Raw genomic sequence first — 14,599 nt, 5'->3', positions numbered from 1 at the left:
CGACTGAAAGTCTCCTTTGCCTGCAATCGAGGGACCTTGGGATTTTGTTTGATGGAACCTTTTTTTAAAAAAAAAAAGTTGTCCATGGTTATTTCATTACTTCCTAAGTACTCAGTCATATCCCCCAGGCACCACTGGGCATTATTCATTACCTATATGGAGAGCAGATGATGACTCCCTTTAGGAAGTGGAAATGCTTGCATAGAATTCAAAGTTGGAATATCAAGTCCAAAAACACTGCGGAGTGTCGGCTATATCCTAGTAATGATTTATAGGCAATTCTTTCCAGAGATCAAAGCCGCAGAGATTTGTTCTCCTTTTTGTATAAAAAAAAGGAAAGAAAGAAAAAAGAAAGAAAGAAAGAAAGTCAAATCCCTAGTAAATGGAACAGTATAATTTAATCTTCCAGTTCATTTGACAAGGATTCAGAGCACTTAGTTTAAGATTATTGTCTCTCCTTTCTTTTCTGCAAATATTCTGCATTGTGTGAAACACTTTGCTTTCAGCTAGCAAACACTATCTGTGGCATTTTCTGGGAAGAAATATGATTGAGATGACTAAAGTGTTCTCTATTTTTAGGGTAGCCGTGCTGCCAGACTTCAGATAACATAGACGGCTCAAACACTTGATTTTGATTGTTTTCTTTTGCAGAACCAAAAATGTTTATCAATCGCATTAATGATTTTGGCATTCTGAATGTTAAAAGCTATCCCTTCTCGAGAGATGCAAAAGGGAAACTTCCAATTGATTTTCCATGGAGCTGAACTGGACCGTGTAAAACAAGAATGCAATGGAAATAATTATGACAAAACATTGCAGTGTGAAGTGCTCCAGTAACTATTCTGAGTCCCGCCGGCACCATACATTTAAAGCAGTATTGTACCACTTTAAACAGTCATGGCTGCCCACAAAGTCTCCTGGCACCTGTAGTCTGCTAAGGGTGCTGAGGGTTGTTAGAAGACCCCTTCTAATGCGGTTAGGCATTGGAGTATTAGATTGGAGGTGAGGGGAGGTAGAAGCCATCACCTACCCCTCCTATTTCAAGGTTATTCCATTAAAGGAATCTGGGGTGTGTGATCCTGTCCAAAGCCCAGGCATGGGCTAGAGCCATGGCACGACCCCTATCAGTGACCCTGGGGGAGCTCTAGTTGATTTGCATCAATGGGGCTCTCCCTACTGGTGGTTAACCCTTCTGAGACTTCCTGCAGGTGGGCAGGAGTCAGATACAGTCGGTTTGGTTCCAATGCCTGAGCCAATGCCACTCACATTCTGTAACCAATAAAGTTGTGGCCTTTTTTTAGCCCATTAACCAAAAATACTGGGGTCAAGTGTCTTTATTCCAACAAAGGGGATGGGTTCGGGGCCTTGCCACACAATTGTAGCTTTGTGAGGGGAACAGTGTTATTCTCTTTTAGCTGTGCAATGCAGATGAGGATCCAGTCCATCGTGTCGTCCTCCATGGGGATACATTCTATTTCCCCTCCTAGCTGGTTTTCCATCCCTGGTTTCCACTGACAGCCAATTGCTAATGTATAATTGGGAGCTCACTTTAAGCATCCCCATCCTTGAGCCGCATCCTTTCCTGCCTTACACCTGATGTCATGTATAACGTTGGGTATCAGGGAACATGGGCGTAGTTTGGGAGAAACAGCCTCATGGGCCAAAATGGGATCTGTGCTGGGCTTATTTAGTCCCATGGCCCAGAGGATTCCCATCCCAGTTATAGAGGAAAGGCTTGGTCGAAGGCTTGTCCTGGGTGTTTCTGTCACTGAAGAACAGAGATCTGCTTGACTTGCCAGAGGACCTCAGCCCACTCATATCAGGGTAAAGAGGAGGGTGGCTGAATTTAACGTGAATTAATGAAATTGACATTTTTTCCTGTGAGTGTTGCCTATGTGTTAGTTTATTAATTTTCCAATGCACATAGTTTTAAGCTAGTGAAAATGTTTTGCCATTTTTGCCTGTGTTTAAGTGTTTCCTTTTCATCATTGTTTTCCAGATTTGATTGTAGGTGCATTTGGAGCTGGCAAGGTAGTTGTTTACAGGTATGTACTACTTTATGCATACATAAAGATTCTGCCATTGTCACTCACAGGTGGGGTTGGGGAGAAAACAGATTCGATTTACATTTAAATGTGAATCTGCCAAATACACTCTCTCTGAAACAACATGAGAACTGAAACAGAGCCATCCTTTGAAATTTGCACTGAACTTTGCGACTGAAGTTCTCCAAATAACATTCAGACATGCATTATATTCTAACATTCACTTCTATTTGGAGAAAGTGTTTTCCAAAATGTGTACATTATTCAAACATGTATGCAAAAATGTGTTTATTAGGAGGAACTTGCATTAAAATGTTGGAATTTTTTTATGAGGATTCATTAAAAATATTCACAATTTGCTGCAGAAAGAGGGAGAATTGAATTTAAGATGGGGAAAATGACAAAACTAAGAGGCCCAAAATTGGTAGATCCTTCCATTTTTATGCTCCTTTTTTTGCATAAAAAGCTGCATTTTAGCATTTAGCCCAATTAAAAAGAAAACTCAATTTTGAAAAAGTAGTACAGTGGTGCCTCGCAAGACGAAAATAATTTGTTCCGCGAGTCTTTTCGTCTTGCGATGTTTTTCGTCTTGCGAAGCACGGTCCGTCGCAACTGCGCCTCTTCAAGCGGCTTTAAGAAAAAAGTGCAAGACGTTTTCGTCTTGCGAAGCAAGCCCATAGGGAAATTCGTCTAGCGAAGCAACGCAAAACCGAAAAACCCTTTCGTCTAGCGAGTTTTTCGTCTTGCGAGGCATTCGTCTTGCGGGGCACCACAATCGTTTTAGAATGATTATAGTATAATAATATAAAACTGAGCTGGGGAAATTGCCATTACAATCTGAATACAATTTGTCTGAAGAAATTAATTGTAGGAGCAGTAGAAGTAATGGCGGTAGTGCTGGCATTTTATTTTCTAAATGTATTTGGTTTACACAGTTAATTTCTTATATACTGATCTGAGAGATGATCCACACGGTACTCCCTCTAAAGAAATTATAGACTCCTGAAGTATCCAATGTGGTGCTCTCTAGATGTTGTCGGACTAAAACTCCCATTATCCCTGATCATTCATAATGTTTGCTAGGACTGATGGGAGTTGTAGTTCAAAAAGATCTAAGGGCACCTCATTGTTTGTCTCTGCTATATTCTGCTATATTTCCTCATACTCTATTTATGCAGCTATTGCAGTCTGTGGATTTTGAAAGGAAGCCTATCCTGGCTTCTCACCTTCCCATTTAGTTTTTTCCTAGGGAGTTGAATTAAAGCTATGCATTTAATTACAAGTTACTTGGAGAGATTCTAAGTAATTATTTTTGTAGCCAGGACTGTTTCCAGCTGCTTTTTCTATTATGACTTCTTCTCCTTCTTGGCTTGTAGACCACTTGGCTTAAGATCTATCAGCTACTTTGTATCATAGAACAGTTTGGAAAAAAGTTCCCTTTCTCCTTCCCAAAAATCATATGAGTCACAAATGCAAAATGTGGCAGAACTGAAACAGAATATTTCTTTGCTGGAGAATGTTACATTGTTGAGAGACAACAACAGTCCTTTGTGGATGTTCTAAAACTTGGTATGATCAAGATGTGGAAGGGAAGCGTGGTTGCAATGATAGGCCCCACTCATGACCTCCATGCATTGATTGAACCAGGGGGTGGCAGTGTGGTCCCCTCCAGATGTTGTTGGGTTCCAGCCTTCATCATCCTTGACCACTGGCAGACCTGGCTCAGACTGATGGAAGTTGTAGTGGGCATCAGACTTGAATTTAAGCTCTGGTCTTGTAGCCATGGGTGATGAAGATTTCATGCAGGTCGCTGAGCTGGCTAGCAGACATGGGTCCTCTGTGTCCAGCACAGAAATCAAGCAGGTTGATGGAGGAAACAATCCTCTTCTTCGTACCCAGCTCAGAAATACAGCTCTCCATCCCTCCTTTACCAAATTTGACTAGGTTAAGGCTTTATTTATTTATTTATTTGCTTGCTTGCTTGCTTGCTTGTTGATGTTTTTTTCCCCCAGGCTACTAAATTTTGTGGACTTATTTACAAGGCTGATGCATACTAATCCTGCATGCACAGGCTCTTATACACACATTCAGGACACTTCATTACATACAGGAAGCCCATGAATTCACAAGTGAAATGTCAATGGTAGACTCACATGCTGGGCTTTAAGATAAACATTGGGTGACATTCAACTAAGTTATACCCACAGTTGGTGCACTGAAATGCACTTAAGATCATTGATTTCAGTGAGCCTATTCAGAGTATGATCAACACTAACGCCATCTCTTGTTTTGTGAATAAAGCTGTCATTAAAATGTAAATTCAAGGCCACTGTTATAAGTCCTCTCTGCTATAACAGTGAAATCAGGGGTAGGTTCAAACAGGTCTTAACAGTGGTACAGTGGTGCCCTGCAAGACGAATGCCTCGCAAGACGGAAAACTCACTAGACAAAAGAGTTTTCCGTTTTGGAGGTACTTCGCAAAACGAATCTCCTATGGGCTTGCTTCACAAGACGAAAATGTCTTGCGAGTTCCTGTGGGGTTTTTTCCTCCCCCCCCCCTTTTCTAAGCCACTATGCCGCTTATCAGCTGATCCGATAAGCCGATAAGCCACTAAAAGCCACTAATAGCGCTAATCCGCTAATCCGTCAATGGGCTTGCTTCACAAGACGAAAAAACCGCTAGACAAAGAGAATCACAGAATGGATTCTTTTTGTCTTGCGAGGCACCACTGTAATTCATTCTTTGTGGAATATATTTCCCAAAAAAGAAGCTTCCCTTTTCCTGATCCTCCAGCCCTTCAAAAGGTAATGTGAGACCATCCTGCTCAGGAAAATATTTAGAGAATTCCTGTGCACTTGCTTTGTGTGTAAGCAATTTTTAATGTACCTTTGATGTCTGTGCTGCTTATTTTACTGGATTTACAATTGTTTTATATTGCATCATGTTAGAGCTGTATAAGGCAACACTTTAAAGCTTTGGCTGGGAAGTGGTGTATATATTGCTCTAATAATATTAGCCTTGTCCGCACGTGCGGGTTTGCCTCTTTGTGCATAGATGCATTTAGCAAATCACTCTTAACAGAATTAGGCTAGATCTTAATCAGATATACAAACACAGGGAACATGAATGAGTCATTAACCTCCAAAGCGTGGGCTTGCACACTGTCCCTGTGGAAAAATGTGTGTGCTCCTAATGTGGGCACTGTGCGTGCACCTCCCAGCAGGAGTTTGATTGTTTACGATATGCACTAATACATGAAGTGTGACTCACGCTTTCTGTGGTCCCACGTGTAATTAACATCCACAGTAACTGAATATTCTTCTTCCTCTCTTCTATTGTCTCTTGTTCCTTTTCTACATGCTCAGCTTTTGCTTTTCTCCCCTGCAGAGCCAGGCCGGTGGTGACAGTTGATGCGCAGCTCTTGCTTACGCCGGTGATTGTAAATCCGGAAAATAAAACCTGCCAGCTTCCCGGCTCAGTGACTTTGGTGGCTTGGTAAGTTGGCAATAACAACAGATGAGTCTTCCACACCAGAGTCTTACATCCACAGCACTCTGTGCACTGAGCCCCTTTGTATGCGTATCTTAGAGGAGGCACATCTCTGTGTGCTCACAGAGCTCCTCCGCTGAAGTGGGTGAGGACGGCTTGCAGGTGAGCATCTGTGCACCAGAACTGGGCGCTGGCAGCCCAAGATGTCAGGGCCATGGCATTTCCCCTCCCATTTTAAGCTGCTTTCTATTGCTGCATAGTTAAACTATGGAATTCACTTCCAACAGGAGGCAGTGACGGTCGCCAACTTGGCTGGCTTCAAAAGAGGATTAGACAAGTCCATGGAAGATGAGGCTAACCATGGCTACCAGCCATGGTGGCTGTGTTCCAGCTCCACTGCTGGAGGCATTAAGCTTCTGAATTCCAGTTGCTGGAAACTACAGCAGGAAAGAGAGCTGTTGCATTCAGGCTCTGCTTGCAGGCTTCCCATAGGCATCTGGTTGACCACCATGAGAACAGGATGCTGGACTAGATGGGCCATTGGCCTGATCCTGCAGGCTCTTCTTATGTTCTTATGACTGTCCTCTTAACCTTATGATCTTGAAACTCCATAGTTCCTGCGCAATAAATAAAACCCAATGGCAGCTGTTAAATAGATTAAACCTTTTGGGGGAGCAAATCACACCTGTCCATGATACAGAATCTTGAATTGGATTATGAAATCACTGCATAGTTTACATCAGGGGTCCCCAAACTAAGGCCCATGGGCCAGATAAGGCCCGAGGGACTCGTTTATCCGGCCCGCGGCGACCCCCGCTGCCCACTGCTGCCGCCCACTCTTACCGGCCCTGCGCTGTGAGGCTGCTCACTTCCGGGTCAGAGGAGCACCAGAAATAGCTTGTGCGCAAGCGTTATTTGTGCATGCGCAAGCGTTATTTCTGGTGCACATCCGGGTCGGAGGAGGCCCGTGCACATGCACACAAGCTATTTCCAGTGCTCCTCCGACCCGGAAGTGCGCCAGAAATAGCGTGTGCACACGCTTAAGGGCAAGCGCTCCCACGCCCTCCAACCTGCCGCGCAATCGGCGCTGGAGACACTGGCCCGAGACACGGTAAGTTTGCTGACCCCTGGTTTACACATTTGTCCAAGACACCATGACTCCATGTGTTCCTGCCAGACCTGCAGACACTGGGTGACTTTTGTCACTGACAGTGAGATGTTGTGTGTGCTTGGACTGAAGCGCAGGGTCAGAGGCTTTTAAGTGTAATACCCACCACATGGAATGCCATAACCAGGAAGTGCTCTTTCAGCTTCTTATATACGAAGAGTTGTAACATTCCTGAAAACCTATAGGCAGTCCAAAGTTAGAGGAAGCCTGCTCTGCAGGAATGTAAATGCAAGCTGTGGTGTAAACTATGTGAATTGGATTCTCCAGGGTACTGACATTTGTGGGTCTGTCAGAACCATCAGAAGTAATGGACACCAGCGCTTGAAGTTTCAAGCAAACAACAAATATTTTACAGTTTTATTGTATCTGGGTCCATAGGAAGACACAGATTATTTTTTTTAAAAAAAGCTACCTGACTCTTTTATCCCCAGAAGGCACTCAAGTCTACAAGTTCAGTAGACCCCCTCCTTTTGGGGTATTCTGAAATCTTGGCTAGGATCAATAAATGGATCCATCGTAACACTATGCTTATGCCTGATCTATACATGTATCAGAATGAGGTGTGCATGAAGCACTGGCGCAGTCATGAGGTTAAAAAATGGAATGTTCCACTTCAGACCATCATGAGGGAATAACATTTTTTAATTGCTCCGCTATTGGGGGGGGGGAACAAAAATTGCCCGTGCAAGAAGAAAACTGGTATAGAGGAAGTGGTGTGGGCTAGAATTCTTTTCCCTGGTGTGCTATTGTTGTTGTTTTCAGTTGCAGAGAATTATTATGTGGGAGAGCATTCAAAATTTTATTCCTCGCCTACATTCTGACATGGCACAGTCCGTTCTGCCATCTCAGGATTCTTATTCACCTGTATTGGTTCTGAAGGTCTGGAGGCACCAGAATAATATTCTGATTTCTGCTACCTCTGTAGAAACTTGACTCCATGGGAAAGGAACTGCTTCAACGTGTATGTTCTCATAGATATATATAATCGTATATGTTATATAGGTGCCACAACAGATAGATGGTTATGGTCCTGACCATTTTGTTATAAAATATGCTTCCCTAAAGGTTTTTACTCCGACTATAAAACTTTTTAATCCTGTCTTCGAAATGATGGAAGAGCAGCTGTTAGTTTTCTATGCTGTAATTTTTCTCTGTAGTTGTTATAACCTCGTGTTGTACATATGCAAACAATTATTAGGGAAACTCCAACAGACAAATATTTCCTCTGCCCCATGGGATAGATTTCTGTATCTCTTAGCCAGCTGTGCAACTTGTGCAAAATGCCCGTTGATTGACATTTCAAAATAAAATGAATGAAAGGAGGTCATCTTAACCAGAAAAAGCTCAGGGAGTCTAAAGATTTGGATTACTGTACACTATCCCAGTATAAGGCAAATATTGTTTTAACCATGTGGGAAATTGTTATTAAAATGTGTATGCTTTGTTTTCCTACAGAGACAGAAAAACTCCCCAATATGTTGTTAAAACCAAGCATGCCTTAAAATGTGTTAAAATGCGAAGTTATAAACAGGGGGGAGAAGCTGGTTTCCCCCACCCTTGTAAATTACAGCTGAGCAAAGGTGATTGCACCTTAAGGATTTCTTACAAATTTAATTTTTTTTCTCAGTCCATTTTTGTACTCAGCTGTCCCAAGTGCAAAAGATTTTGAGAGGACTGGCTCTGATTTGGATTCAAATAAACACTAGGTTTTTTTGGGTGGCTTCGCATCCATTTTCAGGAGCATCCTGTTTGGACATCCTGTTCACAGGTAAAGGCTACATGTGAGCAGAAATGAACTTGCTAAGCTCCACCCCCATGTGACTATTCCCACCAGTCTCCATGAGTTGGAGAGCAAAGCCTGAAGCAAGGAGGTTCTCCTATTCCCAAAGACTCCCTGTGTGATCTAGAATCCCACTTCTGTAAGGTTCTAAATCATACAGGAACCTCCATGCATAGAGGAGGCTCCCTGCTTCAGACTTCACCCTCTAATAGGGAGCCAGAGCTTAGCACATTCACCCCCGCTGCGCTTGTATGTAATCTTTACATGTGGTCAGTATACCCAAGCAGGCCTCATATAAGAGATGGGAGGATCGGTCAATTTTGGTTCTCTCCATTTCTCATTTTTCCAATTTTAAATTCAGTTCCCTAGGTTTCTCCAGAAATGTGTACTTTAAAATAAAATAAAAAGGCGAATTTTTGTACAAATTCATAAACAATTTTTTCACTGCACTTTTGACTAAGGTGCACATTTATACAAGCAATCTCTCTAGTGCATTTTCACTAATATATTCATTTTAATATACACATATCCCCCTAACAGACGCATTTTTGCAAACATTGGTTGGAGAGCCGCATTGCAAAATTTGGACAACTGAATTTTGAAGGATGGCTGTGTTTTGCTTCTCATGTTGCTTCAGAAAGCGCAGATCTGATTAATTCAATTCTAAACGTGAACTGACTTGGGTTTCTTCCCCATCCCTGCTTTATGATACGAGGACAACCAGTTTCTCTCTTGGGATCATTGTAGGCATTGAATTAGGACAAGGGCAAGGAACCTTTTTCAGACCCAAGGAGTGCATTTTCAGCTGGGCAACCGTCTGGGGAGTCACATGACACTGGTGGGCAGGGCCAGGGACAAACGTGGGTGGAGAAATGAATGCAGATGCCATCTGGGCGCAGTAGGCTAGTTTCTACACATACACCCCTCTCTGTCCTCCATCCAGACAACCAAGAGGCAAGAACACTCAAGGAGGGCTGTGGCCTGGGGAGAGTCCTAAGGACCAGATAGAGAAGCCTGGAGAGCTGTATTTGGCCCTCAGACCTGAGTTTCCCCAGTCCTGAATTAGAAACTCAAACCGTAGTGGAGTTTAAGCATTTATCTTTATTGATCGGAGCAATTGTAAACATTTTTGCAGTCTGAACATCCTGAAGGCACGAAGGCATATTGTAACAGTATGTCAGGAGGCAATCCTACCTACACACACTTATTAGGGAGTAAGGTCTAATGAATATAGTAGGGCTTAGCTTCAAGTAAACATTTGCAGCGTTACACTTTAAGGAGAAATAGTTGAGAAATAGTTGGGGGCAGATCACAAATGAGGAAACATATTGTCTTACAAATATATATTGCAAATGTTCCTGTCTTTATACAGATTCGTATGTGTGAAAATTCACTGGCAGGGTTGAAGGGAAATAAGAGTTGTTTTAGTCTGACCTCCTTGAGTAACTCCGGGCCAAGGGAAGGAAATTTCTAGTTTATAAGATCTGTCTTCATCTACAGTTGTCCATTGTACAGATCTTTTATCAGCCCCTTACTGTCAGGGTGAAGTGTTAGACCCTTTGCCACCAAAACAATGCAAACTTTACATGGAAGAGTTTTTTTCCATTCGTTAATTGTTCTAAAGTTGGCATTTATGAATAGGTCTGGATGTGCATGTGTTTTTGTACAGAGTTATAAATTAATCTCCATGGTCATAAACCCTCCCGGTTCACTGCGGTCAGTTTGACTTCTCTGCCAGCTTCTTAAAGTACAGCACCTTAGTTTCAGCATTTTCCTTTCCATAGCGGAGGAATGGAAGAGTCAAGAACAGCGAGGGATGAATATGGTCAAAGGTAGTATCAAAGACTTAGGGATTTGTGTAGGCTGGGGGATGAGGACTTAGTGAAGAAGAACAGGGACTTGAAAGGAGTGCAAGAAGTGATACCACATTGGAGTTCTTGATGGGACTTCCAAGCATAAGAGCAGCATAGGAAAATGGAGCAGGAGAGGTAGCCAAGGATGTCAGAGTGGGAGGAACAATGGTTATTTGCAAGGAAAGAAATGCACAGTTTGTGGCTGCATTGAAGCATAACAATAAACTATGGTTCATCATTATGTTCATGAGTCTCAGGCTCATGCATTCCCTCCTCCCATCTTGGAAGCTCTCCTTTCTCTTTCCAGTTAACCATAGTTTCCTCTTATGTCCAAACCCTAAACTGGTGGCTTACTGAAACAACCCAGAATCCTCTTTTATTGGGGCTGAGGCTTGCAGTTCTCTGCAATAATTTATTATTTATAAATTAATATAATTTATATTATTATTAATAATAATTTATTATTTATACCCCACCCATCTGGCTGGGCTTCCCCAGCCACTCTAGATGGCTTCCAACAAAATATTAAAATACAGTGATCCATCAAACATTAAAAGCTTCCCTAAACAGGGCTGCCTTCAGATGTAGATGTGGTCATGCCAAGTGACTTCTGAGCAGGCTATGTCAGAAAGACTCCGAGAAGTCTTAAATAAAGGGCAGGGAGGGCAGAACCACGGACAGCTCCCAATGGGTCCTTCTGGTTTGTGCCTTCCCTCATATTGCTGCCTGAGCAGAAAAGCTATAGTTGGCCACACATCCCTTTGGTTATTAGAGCAGTGGTGCCTGATTTTGTATCTGTTGACTTCTGCCTGGTCAGGAAGTTGGAGCACTCATCTTCTAAGTCCAAGAACAATGGTAGGGCAATATCTTCCGGGTGAAGCATACTTTATTCTCTGAGTCTTCCTCGGGGAATTGGTAACCCCTGGTGTCAGGTCCCATGAGAGGCAGCTTCATAAACCAAGATTTGAGGTTGTCTTGTTTTCCATCAGTCGTAGTTAAGCCTAACAACAGTTTATCCGGGTTTGAACATATCCCAGAATTACAGTTGGTTGAAAATGGAAGCAAAAGCTTCCAATCTCCTTATTGCTGTCCCAGGAGAGTGGGGCAGGAGTATGCAAGCCTGAGGTTTTCCTGTAGGATTCCACATATATTTTTTGAAAAAACACCATAGTTTATTGTTAGTAATCAGAGTGGGCCAAGGATATGAAGTGTTCTAAAACTAAAGACAAAAACTTTGTTCTCAGTGCAGAAGGAATGGAGAGCCATTCTAGGAATTTGAAGAGGAGTTTTGCATGATCTGAGCAGTATGAGACATAATTGATTTTGGCAGCTGAGTTCTAGATAGAGGTGAAAGGGTAAAGGTGCTTCATTAAAACAAAAACTTTCCCAGAGCAGCTTTCATAAGAATAAAAATAAGGCAGTCGCTCCCTGACCACAGGCTTACAATTTAAAGGGCCCAACACAAAAGTAAAATGGATGAGGAGGGAAGAGGAAAACAAGCAAACTGTAAAATAGCTTGAGAGACAGAAATTGTGGTGTACAAATTGTGATTTCTTCAGCATTCTTGGCAGGGAATGTGTGGAGTCAAGAAATCTGTTGAGGATCAGGGACTGGGCATATGAGTAATGGAGATATAAAGGTTTCACTAATTCTACCTATATGGGTGAATCGTTTTTCTATTTCAAAACCATTCAGTCTCCCTTACACGTCCTGCATTGTTGATCAGTTTGCCCTATAAGAAAGTTTTTATTTGTGATCAGGTTTAGTCATTAGATCATATGCATGTCATGTCCATTATTTCCTACTCTGCACTGCTCCATAAATTAAGCAATATTAGGTTATTCATCTCTTGGCAATTCCAAGGGAAATGGGTCAGAATTTGGGGGTTCTTCAAGGCTCTGAAATAACCCTTCATAACAACCGTTGGAGTTTATGGGAAAGCCCTGCTTAATGATATGTGGCAAATTGTTTGCCCTGGAGGAAGAAGTGGAATAAGGTCAAGCACGTTATATGAAACCCAGATGTGGTCCTTTTTCAGCAAGACTGTCAGAGGAAGCTGATACGGAATTCTAATAAGATTAGAGGTTGTTCCAGAGGTGATGTTGCTGGTTTTGAACTTCTAGTGTCCATAGATATGTATTTAGTAACTTGGAACTGAAAATAAAAATGACTAATGCAAGAACAGTAGGTCTTGCCCAAGAAGCTGTCTTCTACTTAATCTGCAGTTTTTGTAAAATGATAAAATTATTACATTTCCCCCCCCCCAAAAAAATGGAAACACCAAAGAAGATTTTTCAGGTTGTGTATAGAGAACATTTCCGTGCTATCCTGTTTAATTTTCACAAGGGGTTTTGTTTTTCAAGTTTCACCTCTGAACACATAGATTGACCTGTCATCAGGAGCAAGTCACAAATGATGGATTTCCAGCAACACTGATTAGCAGGAAATTGTACTTTTCTAGAGGATAGAGTTGGTTATAATGATTTAACATCCATCTGTGGTTGTTTGTGAAAGCCTTTTTAGCATAGCCTGATTAAAAATTTATCTTTTCATAATGCAAAGGATTGTCTTGCAGCTCAGCGGCTTCTCAATTTATGATTTGGGATATTCTATCTAAAAAAGAATTGCTTGGTTTGAAAGTCTGACTTGGTATGTCAGAAGAAATGTGTTATATAAAATATTTAGCTTAAATTTTGTTCCTGGTGTGATTGGACTTAGAAGATAGGCCCATATTTATCTTAGCTGGTTCATGCCAGCTTTATAGACTGAAGATCAGTTCATTTAAGCACATGTAATCAGGTTCAAAGCTCACTGGGTGACCTTTGACCAGTCTCTGTCTTTTAGCCCAACCTCCCTAACAGGGTTATTAAGAGAATAAACTGTAATGAGAACTACTTATGCCACTTTGAACTCCATGTGATAAATAAATGTAATAAATAAAATAATCTAAGGCCTGCACATGCAAGACTTCCATTGTCTTCTGTAAGTGAGGTAAAAGAGGAGTTTAATGCTCTTTCCTCATAGGAAATGTATGAGAGGGCAAACTTCCAGTTTCTTCAATAGCATTTATGTCCAAGAGGGCTTGCTTGAAGTCTTGAGGCCTCTATTTTTCCAAGGCTTCCATTTAAACTCTTTGAAGTTCTTGCATCTAGTGGCGCGAATCAGGGACGGCGTCCAGGAGTGCCGAAATCCCACAGGAGGGCTTTGTGCCTAGTGCCCCCACCCCCACAAATTCAGGGGTGGTATAGGGCACAGCAGGCAAGGGCTGCCCCCCCAATCCTGGGGGGGGGGTTAAGGAGGCTAATTACCCCCATCATAGCCTCCAAATTACCTCGTGTGGGTCGGAGAGATGTTATTGTCAGCCATCTTCCAATGCGCCCCCTAGTGGCCCCCCAGGCTTCCATTTAAACTCATTTGGTTTCGTGAGTATGATCATTCAGTAAAGGTTAAAAAAAAACCAAGTTATTTTTATAGAATTAGAGTTCCCTCCTAAGGTCCTTGTGGAGATGGAATAGTTATTAATTCAAGATGGTGGCCGTGTCATGGATCTTGAGCAGGTTACTTTCTTATGGCAGTTTTGAAAAGAGAGAAACAAAACCCAAAAGTCATAATATATAGATACAGCTATATTCCTATGCAGAATTTCAACAAGTGCACTGTGGACAGCTTTAAAAGAGAGTTTCCATGAAATTCATGGAGGATTGGGCTACCAATGGCTACTAACCCTGATGACTGTGCTCCACATCCACTGTCAGAGGCAGTATGCTTCTGAATATTTGCTGGAAACTGCAGGGAGAGAGGGCACTCTTGAGTCCTGCTTTGGGGCCTGCCATGGTATCTGTTTGGCCACTGGGAGAACAGGACACTGGACTAGATGGGACACTGACCTGATCCAATAGGCTCTCCTTACCTTCTAATGTTATTCTTCCCATTTCCTTTGTAGTTTTACTGTAACCGTCTGTGTGGCTTTTGAAGGTCCAGGCATTTCAGAAAAAATAGGTAAGACTTTTTAACATCTGTTTAAAGATTGTGGTTTAAGATTAGCTGACTTTCTGTTGCCATAGTTAAACTTGCCTTCAATACCTGCCCTGTTAAGCTCCATTAGGGCCGAACTAGACACAACCTCAACTGTTGGTCAAAGAATCATAGAATTGCAGAGTTGGGAGGGACCATGAGGGTCATCTAGACCAACCCCCTCAAATGTGGGAATCTTTTGCCCATCGTGGGGCTTGAACCCACTGCCCTGAGTCTCACGCTCTGCTG

The 14,599-nt window shown here is 42.2% G+C and overlaps 1 protein-coding gene across 2 annotated transcripts in view; it reads left to right on the top strand.

Moving 5' to 3' along the window:
• Positions 1 to 14,599, top strand: part of ITGA8 (integrin subunit alpha 8) — a 129,310-nt gene that overhangs the window by 57,388 nt on the left and 57,323 nt on the right. For both annotated transcript variants that reach the window (XM_081163149.1, XM_081163150.1), the window contains exons 14-16: positions 2,000 to 2,045; positions 5,434 to 5,541; positions 14,280 to 14,335. In XM_081163149.1, coding sequence (XP_081019275.1) covers positions 2,000 to 2,045; positions 5,434 to 5,541; positions 14,280 to 14,335 — 210 coding nt within the window. The remainder of the gene's footprint in view (positions 1 to 1,999; positions 2,046 to 5,433; positions 5,542 to 14,279; positions 14,336 to 14,599) is intronic.

The sequence above is a fragment of the Podarcis bocagei genome, assembly GCF_964188305.1.
Source record: "Podarcis bocagei genome assembly, chromosome: 12".
Taxonomy (NCBI): domain Eukaryota; kingdom Metazoa; phylum Chordata; class Lepidosauria; order Squamata; family Lacertidae; genus Podarcis; species Podarcis bocagei.
The sequence above is the reverse complement of the archived record's forward strand: the minus strand, read 5'-3'. Positions and strand labels throughout refer to the sequence as shown.